At 41.2% G+C, this 14,324-nt stretch overlaps 1 protein-coding gene across 1 annotated transcript; it reads right to left on the bottom strand.

The window, feature by feature from the left end:
* Positions 1 to 7,845: 7,845 nt before the first annotated feature.
* On the bottom strand, positions 7,846 to 10,228 carry LOC143403364 (T-cell surface glycoprotein CD1a-like). Its single transcript, XM_077109915.1, has 5 exons — positions 10,168 to 10,228; positions 9,590 to 9,844; positions 8,605 to 8,883; positions 8,143 to 8,421; positions 7,846 to 7,940 (listed from the first exon to the last, which is right to left on the bottom strand). Exons 1-5 carry the CDS (start codon positions 10,226 to 10,228, stop codon positions 7,846 to 7,848), a joined length of 969 nt encoding a protein of 322 aa, XP_076966030.1.
* Positions 10,229 to 14,324: the final 4,096 nt, after the last annotated feature.

The following is a 14,324-nucleotide window of genomic DNA, read 5'->3' as shown; positions in this document are numbered from 1 at the left end:
AAGACATGCTGGCACAATTAGTATTTTTACCTTGTCACTCCATGAATAGCCTGCTTAAAACCTCAACTTCAGGGTCTCCATATCCAGCATATTGAGCTCAATTAATCTGGCAGGAGCACCCTCCATTGGAACTTAAAATCATTCATAAAAAATTTTGAGGTATCATAGATACCAGAGCAGATAAATCTATTTTATCTTGCTGATTTTGGCCACCAAATGGGCCTTTACATACTGTGCCAGCCAATTTAAAAGGCATAGGGCAGATCTCTCAACCTGCCCAGAGTGCCAGGTATCTTTGCTGGGAAGATCAAGATGGTAATACTGAAATTTTTAAGCCTTATATTTTGGACACATTACTGGTAAACCTATGGGGTATAGCTACTCTAAGCAGCCTAGGATTATTATTAGTAACTCCAAATTCTTTCAGGTTATTTGAGGAACTTAATCAAGGATCTACTCTTAGGGAAATTGAGAGAAATTTACAGGACAAATACCTACCTATGACCCAATCTTCTAGACAGAGAAGAGATTAATTAACACATTCAGCTAAAATTTTTGATAGGGGCCCTGACTTTTCCCTGACTCAAAAAACAGCAGAGAAAAATAATTGGCTCTCAGAAGAGCCAATCTGGGTTAGTCAGTGGCCCCAAACAGGGGAAAAACTTAAAATAGCCAATATGTTTGTTAAAAAAAAAAACAGCTTCAAGCTGGTCATTTAGAGCCTACACTCAGCCTTTGAAACACACCATCTTTGTAGTTGAAAAAAAAGCTGGTAATTGGAGATTATTACAAGATCTTACAGCTATTAATTGGGTCATGGAGCCCATGGAGGTATTACAATCTGGGCTTCCTTCTCCCTCAGCTATTCCTCTAGATTATAATTTGATAGTAGTAAAGCTAAAAAATAATTCTCTATACCTTTGCACCCAGATGACTGTGAAAAATTTGCCTTTAGTGTCCCAGAAATTAACTTTAAAGAACCAGTTAAAAAGATATTGCTGGAAAGTGCTGCCTCAGGGAATGTGGAACAGTCCTACCCTATGTCGAAATTTTGTGACACAGGCTATCACGCCTGTGAGGGGAAAATTCCCTGATGCATGTATTATTCATGTTATGGATGGCATACTTTTAGCTCATGTTATAATTTTTAATTCTTAAATTTTTTTCTTAATTAAAGACTTCACTCATAGCAATTGGGTTTGTGCATAGCACCTCAGAAGGTGCAAAGAGCAACTCCTTTTCAATATCTAGGTCATGTGATTGAAGGACATACAATCCATTCTCAAAACATACAAATAAGAGTCAAGGAGCTGCACACCCTAAATGATTTTCAAAAATTATTAAGAGATATTAATTAGCTGAGGCTATCTTTAAAGTTAACTATTTCAGATTTATGTCCTTTATTCCTGATATTACAGGGAGATCCTTCTCCAACTTCTTCTTGTCAGCTCATGACAGAGGCAAGAAGGGCTTTGAGGAAAGTTGAAATTGCTATTAAAAATGCTCAACTTACTATTATTAATTCTCAAGAGCCTACATATTTATTGATATTTCCAACTGCTCACACTCCTACGGGGTGGTATGGAAAACATTGGGAGTTATTGTGTGGATTCATTTAGCCCACTCTCCTCAAAACTCCTTTTCATGATTTTGTTGCTCAATTATTGATAAAGGGCAGAACAAGAGTTTTACAGCTAGTTGGATCAGAACCTAATATTATAATCATTCCATTTTCTGCTCAACATAATGATTGGCTCTTTCAAACTTCTAATTTATGGCAAGTAGCTTTTGCTAATTTTCCTGGTCAGATAGGGAGTCATTATTCTTGTGATAAAATTATTCAGTTTGCATTGATAATGCCATTCATTTTCCCATGGATTGTACATGCACAACCAATAAATGGTGCACTAACAGTATTCACTGATGGCTCAAGTTCAGGTAAAGCAGGTTTTTATAGTCATGTTCATACATTGGTAAAACAAACCTCATATGCTTCTGCCTAATGAGCAGAACTACAAGCTCTCATTTGTAGTTTAAGTTATTTTGCAAATGAGCTCATAAATATTTATTCTGACAGCATATATGCAGTTGGAGTTACAAAAAAATTGAAACTTTAATTATTGGATATATATCTTCACAAGAGTTATTCATTTTGATTCATACCCTACAGAGGATGGTGCAAATGTGAAAGCACCCATGTTCTATAGGCCACATATGAGCCCACACTGATCTTCCAGGACCCTTAACATCAGGTAATGAGAAGATTGATAAATTGGTTGTTGTTTGTCAGCAAATGTCTTTGTATGGCTGTGCACAAGCTTCACATTCTTTACATCATCAAAATGCTTCTAGCTTACATTAAAAAAATTAATATTACTAGAGAACAACATCATCAAATTGTACTTCACTGCCCCTAGTGTGTTATACACACTCCATCTTTACCATCTGGGGTACATCCCCATGGATTCAAACCAAATCAATTACGGCAAATGGATGTAACTCACATTCCTCAATTTGGTAAACAATGTTATTTACATATAATTGTAGATACTTATTCTAGATTTATCTTTGCTTCAGCCCATGCAAAAGAAAATACTCAGCATATTATCTCTCATTGTTTAGCTGCCTTTGCAGTATTAGGATATCCTTTACAGATTAAAACTGATAATGCACTGGCTTATGTAAGCTCTTCTTTTCAACAATTTTGCCAAGAGTTTCGAATTGACGATGAAACAGGAATTTCTTATAACCCCCAAGGTCAAGCAATTGTGGAACAAGCTCATTTATCTATTAAGCTACAATTACAAAAACTAAAAGGGAGAGATAGAACTATGACTCCCCCAAAATAACCTTAATCATGCTCTGTTTAACTTTTTAAAATTGTGACTCAGAAGGTCACACTGCAGCTGAGTGACACATGTCTTCCACAGCAAGAGGCCCTTTAGGCCGAGATTGTTGGAAGAACTTACAGACTGGTCAATGGAAAGGACCAGATCCAGTGATTATGTGGGGCAGAGGTCATACTTGTATTTTCCCAGAAGGTGCTTTTCATCCTATTTGAGTGCCTGAACACGCAATCAGACATAGAGGAAAGAGAACGAAGATTCAAATGACTGAAGGTCAACCCAGAGAAGACTTCCCTCAAAAGGAAGAAATCCCAAAAGAAGAGAAGAAGAAAGATGGCCCCAAGAAAGTAAATGAGGCAGCTAATCTCGTGGAAGGACCTGAAGAAATTGATACTGCAGGCTGCACGAATGATTCAATAGCAAAGAAAAGTCAAATCTCCAGTGATGATGCTTGCTGCAAAAATAGCTCTATTGAGCTGTCATATAAAAGGGAATCAGGGGGAAACTTAATGGATATATTTATCCAGATTCACCTCTAGTACACCCAGCAGTGTGGACTGGAGAATCCTTCCCAGTATTTACTAATGACTCATTCATGATGGGAAGATTTACAGACACCCATATTACTCCCAACCATTGGACTGGATTTAATTATTCTGGCTGTAGTGCCCAATTACCTTTGTGTTGGTCCCATGATAAACACGTTGGCTGTCTAAGAGTGTCACTTAAGGGAAATACAGCAACTGGGAGACCTAGATCAACTAATTGTACTGTTATTGGAGACTCAAAACCTTATATCAGATGAGTTATTAAAATGGGACTTTCTCATAACAAACCAGTCATCTCAGCAGAATGTCTATAAATACCTCATTGTACTAACCATTCTGTGATACAAATTGGCATTTTTCCTAAGCGGATGTATTGTATAAATATTTTCCAATACAACAAAAGGTGCCTAGTTGGGTATATTTTGGACTGGTCTCCTATAATTGACAAAAGACAGTTATGCAAGAGTACTGCCATGACTCCTGGAGGATTTGTTAGCAACATCTTGACTTTCAGCGAAGGTGGTATTCAGAAAGATGTTTGGTGCTTAATTGTTGCCTCAGAATTGTTACATTTTACTGACAAATCTTTACCAGACTTTGTAGGCAAGAACTGTAAGGAAGGTTCTTGCTATGACTTATGAGCCTGTGTTCAATCTCCTTACATTTTAATTACTGGAAATGTAAAAGTTAAAAGGGAAAACAATAAATATCTTGTAACAAGTAGTAAGTGTAATTTAACTAACTGTATCACCAGATATAATAGAGGTAAAGGAACACTGATACTTCATTATCCCCCCTTTTGTCTTATTGCCAGCTAATATTTCAGAGCCTTGGTACACTGATGCTGGTTTTCAAGTCTTACAACAAATACATGCCCAGCTAGTGAGACCTAAATGTGCTCTTAGACTCACAAAAGTGGGAGTTGTTGCCTTGGTTTCTTTTATTGCTTCATTGGTCACAGCTCTGGTGGCCATATCTCAAAATATTAAACAAGCAAATTTTCTTAATAATTTGGCTCAAAATACTTCCAAGGCTCTTCATATTAAAATTAATATTAATGAAAGGATTGAGACTAAGCTAAATACTTTAGAGGCTACTGTCATAAATATTAGTAATGAACTTTTGGCTTTGAAATTCAAGGAAAGACTTAAATGTCATGCTAGTTATAAGTATGTGTGTGTTACTGCTGCCAAATACAATGCTTCACAATGGGATTGGGAGAAGATTAAAAACCATTTGTTGGGTATTTGGCAAAATAATAATAACAGCTTGATCTTTTGGAGCTCCATCATTATATTCAAGATATACAAAAGAGTAAGATTGATGTCTCATATCCTACTTCTTTAGCTGATCAAATCCTGAAAGAACTGAAGGGCTTTAACCCTGGAAACATACTTAAATATTCTGCATGGTATATTCTTGTATATTTCTCATTGTTACTAATTTTTCTCTTGTATTGTAATTATAGGATGGCAGTCCTCAAAACAAGGGTTTGGGGATGAACAGGCAAACCCAATTTAGTACTTTTGAGTAAAATACATTGGTGTAGGGATCTTCATAGATGAAATTACTTTGTTGAAAATGGATGATTTTATCTGCATCTGGGCTACTTCATATTTTTTCCTATTTATGGTCAGCTTTAAATAAGTTCTGCACACTGTATTTGTAATCTAAACAAGCCTAATTTCATTTTGGAACAATTCACAGTAAATATGTCTGCCAGACAAATAGTAAAAACCAGACGTGTGATGAATGAAGGCAGGACAAGTGAATGCAGGGATGAATTTTTCAGGAGGAAATCCATGGAAAAATTTCTTACATGTGCTGGCACCTGTACATGGTATCTCTAGATGTTCCCATATTCCTGAATTCCCTCTTCTCAGCAGCCTAAGCAAAATGAGATTAAGTCCCTTTCCCCAAATTTATTTCAAGCAAGTCCTTCCAGGAAGCTAAGAACAAAGAAACAATGAAAATAATAAAGTGCGGAATCAAAATGGGTAGGCAAAATTTTCAAGCTCAGTACAGAGTGATGAACTTTTTTCTTCCATTACATAATTCTCAATATGCACCTGCTGCACAGTAAGTGCATAGTAGTTGCCTAGAACTGTTTGTTACATCAGTTTATGGATTTTAAAGTAACTAAAGTCTGGTCGTGGATATCTTAACTCTCACTGTCACTTGTAGTCATAAGTCAATCCCCATTAATCAGGATTTCTAAATTTCTAATTGTCTACCTGTGGAAACTTTTATAACCCCAAACTAAATACTCACAGTGATTTTGCAGTCATTCATAGATATGTACAGAGTGGTATAAAATGTGAGTCAAATGAAGAACACATTCCCTATGAAAGTCAAAAAAAGTGAAGCTCTGTCTTCAGGTTTCCCTTCTCACTGCAGGATGAGCATCCTTTGTGTGGTCTAGGGAGTGTCATGTTTTTCACACTTTTGTGCTCTTTGTTACTGATTTTGTCAATTTAAATGGCCCAAAACATATCTCTAGAGTGCTATCCAATGTTCTCTAACTGAAAAAGGCTGTGATGTGTATAACAGTGTAAGAAGGTCAGCTTTACATCAGCATTGTTTTAGTTATAATGCTGTTGTCTGAGAGTTCAATGTTAATGAACAACACAATGCATGGGAAAAAGAAAGATACAATTTGATGATTGGTAGGTGAAGTTACTTTGTAAAGTAACATCTATAATGCTATGATAAAGCCACGATAACTAAATTTGTGGTTTCTTGAGATGCAGCATTTTTTAAAAAAAAATATATTTTTTATTAGCTACACATGACATTACAATGATCTTGGCATTTCATTCATTTAAATCATTGGGGTATAATTTCTCATTTTTCTAATTGAACACATTGCAGAATCACACTGGTCATAGAGTCACCTATATACATACAGCAATCATAATGTCTATTCTATTCTGCTGCCCTTCCTATCCCCCCTAAGCATTTTTTTTTACATATGGTAGACAGCATTGTAGAAAGATTGAAAGCCTAGTAAATTTGTAATCACATTAATTAGGGTCAGGAAGTTGTTAAACACTTCTCAAATAATGTTTTTGTTTAAAGATATACTTTATACAACGAATTACTTGTAAATATATATTCAATAAGATTTTTAAACAAAATACACAAAACCAAGGTTATGTATTCATCAGGTAACAAAAATATTGTGAACAGAAATTCAGCAGAAACTAACCCTCTATTTACCCTAGGAGTATGGCTCAGTGTTCACTAATAGTGTTTGCAGCAGCAACTGTAGAGAACATAACTCCTGAGAATGCACCTTACTCACTTGGACCTACTTAAGTCCTCAAGAGCAGCACTTTGACTCCTCATTTTTGATTCCTTCTTCAGTGATGCCCTTGGGCCATTTTTCACGTATCACCATCATGAGGTGCCTCTCAACTTTTAATGCATCTGTGAATCTTCTGATGATTTTGTTGAAATGAAAACTGGAATTCAGTAAGTCTGACACCAGGCCACAGAGTCTACATTTCTACCAAACTCCAATGTAATGAATCTGCTGCTTGACCATAAACCACACTGAATATGGAGGACCTTCATTCTCCCCTGCTCAATTGGTTTAGAGTTCTTGGAGCAATAGTTTTATGCTAATATTTCCCTAAAATCTAAAAACAGAATTGGTAAGAGGCAAAACTGTGTATCTCCTCAGAGACTCAGAAAAAAAATATAGAACTAGGAATGCATGAAGTCTCCTGGCAAAGCAAGACTTAACAAGAAGAGCATCAAATGTCTCAACTACAACACGGGTGTCAGGAAGGCAGAGAATTTTTTAAAAAATAAAATAAACAAACAACAAAAACTACAAGCCTTGCAGAATCCAACACAGGTTTTATTGAGACTTTTCATCAGGGATTCAGATACTCAAAAAGCATATGCTTTGCTCTAAACTTTAAAAACTTAAAAGAAGAAATGAACCTACACACCTGCCACAGATGCTAGGCAGAGAGGGGTCCAGCTGAAATGTGGGGATGCATAGATGGAGGAGAGATGGCTACCAACTGTGGATCAAGGAAGGACCCCTGGAGGATGTGACATCTGAAATGCATCTGATGATCCATTACATCTAACCAGGCTGACACTGCTGACATCCAACCAATCCGGCAAGATTACATTGGGCATATATTGGTAAATGATCATGGAGCAGAAATGAATGGAAAGTTTTAACAAGGAGAGCTGAAGTGATGTCATCACCCTGTGGTGTTCAGGTGTAGACTGGGTCCTCAGTTCAGAGGGACAGCACTACAGGGAGCTTCACAGTGTGACCTAAATGAACAAAAATATAACTGATCTTCATAAGGTGGAGGTGAGAATGGAGGAGAAAATAGAAATGTGGATGAGAGGAGAAGAAAAAATCAAAAAAAGAAGAGAAGACCATTGGGGAGGAGGTACGAACAGGAAAGATGGATACAAAGAACTCACCAGCGTTTCCTAAACCAAAATCCAAGACCTGTCAGAAGAGCCAGGGCCACTATCACAGCCAAGAAGATCAAGCCCAGGGCACTCTGAGGTGCTGCAGATTCAAGTGGACACAAGGATGTTGTTTCAAAATTAATCTACAGATCCTTTATTTTAAATCCTTTCGTTATTTGAATTACATATATATTTTTTTTCTTTTTTGATTGGGAATTTGTTAATCCCAATTTTTCACCTGGTCCTCATGCTCTGCTAGAAGAAAACCACCCATCTCCAGCCTGGGTCCCAGCTCTTACCACCCCAGTAGAGGATGAGGTCCTGCCCTCCTAGGCTGCTGTGCTTCACCCTGCAGGCCAGGCCAGCCGCCTCCCCAGCTGCCACATTCAGGGTTGCTTGGAGATACCACGTCCCATCAGCATTGGGCAGGATGTCACCTCTCTGAGTGCCCAGCTGCTCCTGCTCACGTCGCATCCACATCACCCACACGGGCTTTGGGTAGAATCCAGACACATGGCACACCAGCAGCAGATGGCCAGGCCTAGGGCTTGGGCCACTGGACAGCCAGGCCTCGGGCTTCACTGCAAAGGACAGAAAACACATCCAGACACAGACTCTAACATACACTGAGAGGCTCAGAACTCCACAAGAGACTACATGGATATATACTTCCCCCTTCTGGAAATGTCACTCGGTATCCTCTTTTTATTCTGAATTTGACTTTAAAATAGAAAAAATTCTTTGAGATGGGCTACAAGACTGACCTTGACGTTGGAGATAAGCCCTCCCTGCATCAAGAAGAGCCAAGGCGAAACGCGGGCAGGTGTCACTGAGGAGCCTATGTACCATATGTGTAAGGACTTGGTTCAGATTGAGTATATTGCAGGCTTTCTGGGCCTTCCTTCCACCCTTGGGAGATGGTGACCATGTTTTATTCTGGAAGCTCATGAAGTCAGATCCTTGGATAGCTACCTGCTTCAAGCCTAGGAAGCGCTTCCCAGAGTGCAGTTCACAGCCTGTTGCAATCTGCAGATCAAAGGGATCTGGGGAAGAAGAGTAATGAATTAGGGGAGAAAAGAAAGAAAAGGGAGAAAATGGGATGAGATGAGAGCAAAAGACAATAAAAACAAAAGGGAGTTTTTTGGAGTTTAAGAGAAAAGACCCAAGTGTGGTTTGACCAGAGGTTCACAGAAAGGGGAACTGGTAGGATCTGGAGTTGGAGGAAGAGATGATAAGATGAGAAAGAGAGGGAATTGTTAAAAGATGATAGCGATGGTGTGGGGGAGAGAGGCCTTAATGTGAGAGAGCTGAGACTCTAACAAACCTGGGAGAATGTGTCCATGGCCACTCTGACAGTTTACACAGGGAAGACTGAAGAGATTAAATGGGAGAGAAAATCACCCTTTAAGGAGTCACCCAACAAGTGAGGAGGCTGAAGGTACCTGATTGAAGATTGGGGAAAAGGGTGGCCACAGGATGCCTCTGAGGGGAGATAATGAAACACAGACCTGCTGTCAATCACAGAGCAGGTCACAGTGGCAAAAAACAAACAAACAAAAAAAAAACCCTGAAGTTTTTGAAGAATCTGGCTCTGTTTATCACATGTACCCAGGGTGTGATTGCAGTTTTATGCTGAAGAGAGTAGAATAAGTTTCAGAGCTGAGTAGGCTGTTTCCCTGAGGAATGAAAGGTCACTAAGATACCCACCCCTCATCCCTTTATTCTCCCCATAAGGGAAATTAAACTCACCTTTAAACATTAATTGAGAAATATAAAATCCTTGATGTTCAAGGAAGTATGACTGGTACATCCTTTCCAGATCCAGCCACTCCTTATTACTGATGTTGCCCCTGGACCAGGGATACAGGAAAATGAAGGCACCCGAGCTGCTGTTCCAGCTGTGAGTCTGCACCTGCCCCAACCAGCCTGAGCTCAGATGTGCCCAGGAATGGTTGTGAAAGGTTGACGTCTGGAGGAGATGGTAGGAGACAGACTTCTCAAACCCTGTGGCAAAATAATAGATGGAATAGGCAGAAATATGACATTGGGAGGGAGAGACTTGGGAAAGTAGGTGCCCCCATGGGAACACTCAGAATCTGGAAAAGTGGAGAGCCACCGTTACCTTAGCTGATATTTGCTGGCCCCCAGGGTCCCATGCTCTTTCCACAGCCTCCATGAGAGCACAGAGGGCTTGAGTAAGAACATGCAGAATGGAGCCAGCTTGGTTGTCTCCAGGTATGTGCAGGGGAAACTACCATTCACACACACACACACACACACACACACACACACACACACACCATCTGGTCAGATGCCCCAGTTCTTACCAACATCACTGTCACCTCCTGGGAAGAGAGCAGCTAGCATGGGGAGTAGCAGAAACAGCATGGCCCTTGCAGATGCAGATGCAGATGCAGTAGTTGTCCTTTGATTTCTGTTCTAAATAAACCTACCCCCACAGATGCCTCTTTTGACTTCCTTATTCAACCAAAAGACAAAGCTCTTTTGCCTGAAACAAAGACAATCTGCTCCCTCCCCAAACCCTGAGCACCTACTCAGTTTCTCATTTCCCCAGCTATTCTGACTCCCTGCCCAGTCTTCCAACTTCTCTCACTGTCACGAACTTCCATCCTGGTCATCTTCCCCTAGTTCAACTGCTCTGGAACAAGTCTTGTGTGGCTCTGAAAAGTCCCTTACCTCTAGGAACACTTTTATTGCTAGGTATGGAACCCAGGATCTTAAGTGTTTCTCTTATTGTAACAACTTTGAATTATTCCCCATGTGTTCTCTTCACTGCCCCATCCCCCACTCCACCTCATTCATATCTCTGACATCACTGGTTACTTTATTTCTTTTTGCAAAAGCCCCTATGATTGTCCTCTGAAATAGTATCACCTACTGAGTTTGTGGATCATGTATCCAGGGCTGGCTCCATGGGACATTCAGCCAAAGTAGTAACACATTTAATTCTCTGTAATCACCACCTTGAATTTTATAGTAATTTATTTTAATATGGGTTTCAATGAAACTTGCATGGGAGCTCATAGAAGCCTCCTCAGCTTATGAAGGGTTCTTCCTCCCACAGCCTCACTTGCATGCTCAGCCCTCCTCCACCTGCTCCTCAGTGTCTCAGACCATGGCAACTCTAGAGTCTCTCTATCTACCTCTATCCTGCCACCACTGCACTGACCATGTCTCACTGAAGGCCCCTTCTGTCATCAACCTCTACCATTACTTTATGCATTTCAGGCACAATTGGAGAAGGGGACATACACCTAACAGTGTGTGGGCAGAACTTAGGTGCAGCTATCCTATTCAATGTCTGTACCAAATTGTCTTGTAGCCGGTCAGGGTGAGCCACTTGCCCCCTCTTGTTCCAACTATCACATGCATCTCCATGTAATTTGGTTCCAATTTCTCAGTGGTTACCCATGAACAAAGTATTGGGGTGACCATTGGGAAAAGGAAGATTAACTTCACCCTTCAGTCCAGCATAGGCAATTAGAATAGCTGCGGCAGCAGGAACCAGGCAGCCAATGGATAGCTTGTCTAACGTCATGGAGTGGAGCCCCCAGGTGGTAAGAGTTCCTGCAATCATCCTGAGAGTATCTCTGTGTCCAAGGGATGCAACACTGGGAAACTAAATAAAAACACAGAGACATAACCTTCCATATAAATAAAGAAGTTTTGTATGTTAGTACTTTTAAGAGCACTCCCACCCCTACCTTTTGAGCACAAACCTGCTATGATCTGAATCTTTATGTCTTCCCCAAATTCATATATTGGAATCCTAACCACCCACGTTATGGTATTAGGAGGTTGGCCTTTGAGAGGCGATTAGGTCATGCAGTTTCAACCTCAGAAATGAGATTAATACTTTATAATAAGGATGCCCAGAGAGACCAAATTACCCTTCCACCATGGAAAAAAATATTCTGAAGGAGCCTTTGATGAACCAAAATGCAGGACCCTTTACAAACAAAATCTACCTTGATTGTGAACTGTCCAGACTCCAGAAAAATAATTTTCTAGTGGTTATAAACCATCCAGCATGCTATGATAGCAGCCAGAATGAATAGGACAAGTCTCCATATTTTCATTTTTCCCTGGATCGTACAAAATATATGACTGCTGCACTTGAGTGTAAAAGTGGAGAAAGCATGGAGAAGACAGGTGGTTTCGAGTAGAAAAGAGAGGGAAAAAAATTAACTAAATAGGGAATGCGGATCTGGGACCAAAATGTAGTGAACTGATAAGAGAAAAAAAGGATATTACAGAAGCAGGAGAGGGAGGAAGAGGTTAGTGAGCATTTTGCTTCTGTGACCAAAGGACCTGACAAAAAAAAAACAATTTTAAGTAGAAAAAGTTTATTTTGGGTCTCTGTTTCTGAGCTCTTAGTCCATAGATGGTCAACTTCACTCCTCAGGGCCCAAGGCGAGGCAGGACATCATGGCAGAAGAGTGTGGCTAAGGAAAGCAGCTCTGGACATGGCCACCCAGAAGGAGAGAGAGAGAGAGAGAGAGAGAGAGCTATACTCATTAAGGACACAGTATATACCCCAAAGGCACGCCCCAGGAACCCACCTCCCCAGCCAAAGCAGATACACTCAGTCCCTATCTGGGGATTTATGCACTGATTGGGTTAAGGCTGTCATGACCCAGTCATGTCACCTCCAAACCTTCTTGTACTGTCTCACACATGAGCATTTGGGGGACACCTCATACCTAAACTAGTGGAGGGGTAGAAGAATTCAAAGTTACTTTCCCCTTGACTTTCCCCTGGCAGAGTGGCTCCTGGTGAGGATGCAGGTAGCAGCTGGTGCTTGGGTCAGAGTCCCACTGAGGATCTGCAGCTCCCCAGTCCACTGCACCCCTGAGTGAGCTCTCAGCTGTGGAGGGTGGAAGACAAGGTCTGAGGAGGAGAGAGGAAAGGATGGAGACCATTGGGAGCTGCCTGGGGGAGGCTGAGATCTGGGGGAGCTGAGAGAGAGCAACACTGAAGGAGAAAGTCAAGAGACAAAATAGGTGGGAAGTGACCAGGACCAAAATGAAAGAGAACATCTTTGACAGAGGAGATGTTATAAAGATCCCTGAGAGTGGTGTGCTCCATTGTCGCAGGAAAAGATGAGGAAAATCCAGGTGATTGGGACACATGCCAAATAGAACTCAGCCAGGTGGGGTGATCCAGCTATCCCAGGGGTATCCAGGATTCTTCCCTTTGTCACAAGCCCTTCCCGCAGGATTCTTCTTCTTGAATCATCATTGCTTAGGGAACAAGCATGCTTATGCTCTTCCTAAAATGCCTCACATCTCCTGATTTTCTCCTTCCCCACACAGCTTTCCTCAGACCCAGACATGAACTCCCCTCCCCACACAATCTCACTTTGCCATCTGTCTGCTCCCACCTCATCAACACCCACCTCAGCTTCCCTCCTGAGAAACCCCCTGTCTGACATACCCTTTGTAAGGTCATTGCTTAGCATCTGGGCAGCCATCTTAAGTGACAGCCGCCATTTTTCCATCCAAGGGCCTTTCCAGGAAAAGCTCACCACTCCCTCACGCCAACCCCACCCTTAACTACGCACATTAGAATCCACCTGGCTCTAATCCCTGAGCCTCCCCCATAAAAGTCTTGAGCCCCAAGCCTGTATTGCCTCACTCTTTTATGGAGAGATGGCCTTTATTTGTCAAATCTGACAAATAAATTCTCCTGTGTATCTCTGCCTGGTCTCCATCTTTCATTTCTCGCTCCCCTGTCTCCTGGTCCCTCACTTTCCTTTCATTGTTGCTAAATCCTGGGATCAGGTTCCCCAGTGTGTTTGCTCCCCTCTTTGAGGGTCACAGAGCATCCCCAGGCCCTGATCCCAACACCATTGTGAAACCAGACCCTCCATTCTGCCCAATGCCCTCTCTGCACCCACCACCAGACATTTCAGGTAAGATCCCTGTCTCTGATTGACTTAAATGACCCCATAAAGTGACCATTGATTGTCTGGCACTCCCAGAGTTACTGTGTGGTTGGGGGGATCCCCAGCCATGTTTTCACAGCTGTGGCTGATCCCTACTGTTAACCAGGTCTACAGGTGTTCTTTCATTTGGGTCCTGTGTTTTGAGAAAAAAGCCACCAAGGGTGACTGGGAGTTGTTCCTGGTGAGACCTCTCAGCCTTGGGTTACATCTCACCAAGCGCGGGTCCTCATCCATTCCTTTCCATAGTCTCTCAGGCTGCCTCCTGGCTATCCTAGGGACTCTCTTTCTCACCCCAGAATTAAGCTCCCCAAAACTTATTCATTTGTGCAATCAGATCTGGCCTCAATATCCTTTGGATAACAACTCTAAATGGCAACTTAACGGCACTCTAGATCCCAATGTTATCCAGGATCTTTTCAACTATTGTGAGGGTTTGGGAAAATGGAAAGAGATGTCATGCATTCAGGCTTTCTCCTCTCTCTAAGCCCTCTCTCTGCAACTCTTGCTCTCCCACAC

Source organism: Callospermophilus lateralis, chromosome 7 (genome assembly GCF_048772815.1).
Source record: "Callospermophilus lateralis isolate mCalLat2 chromosome 7, mCalLat2.hap1, whole genome shotgun sequence".
NCBI classification, from domain to species: domain Eukaryota; kingdom Metazoa; phylum Chordata; class Mammalia; order Rodentia; family Sciuridae; genus Callospermophilus; species Callospermophilus lateralis.
This window is presented reverse-complemented; position numbering and strand designations above follow the sequence as displayed.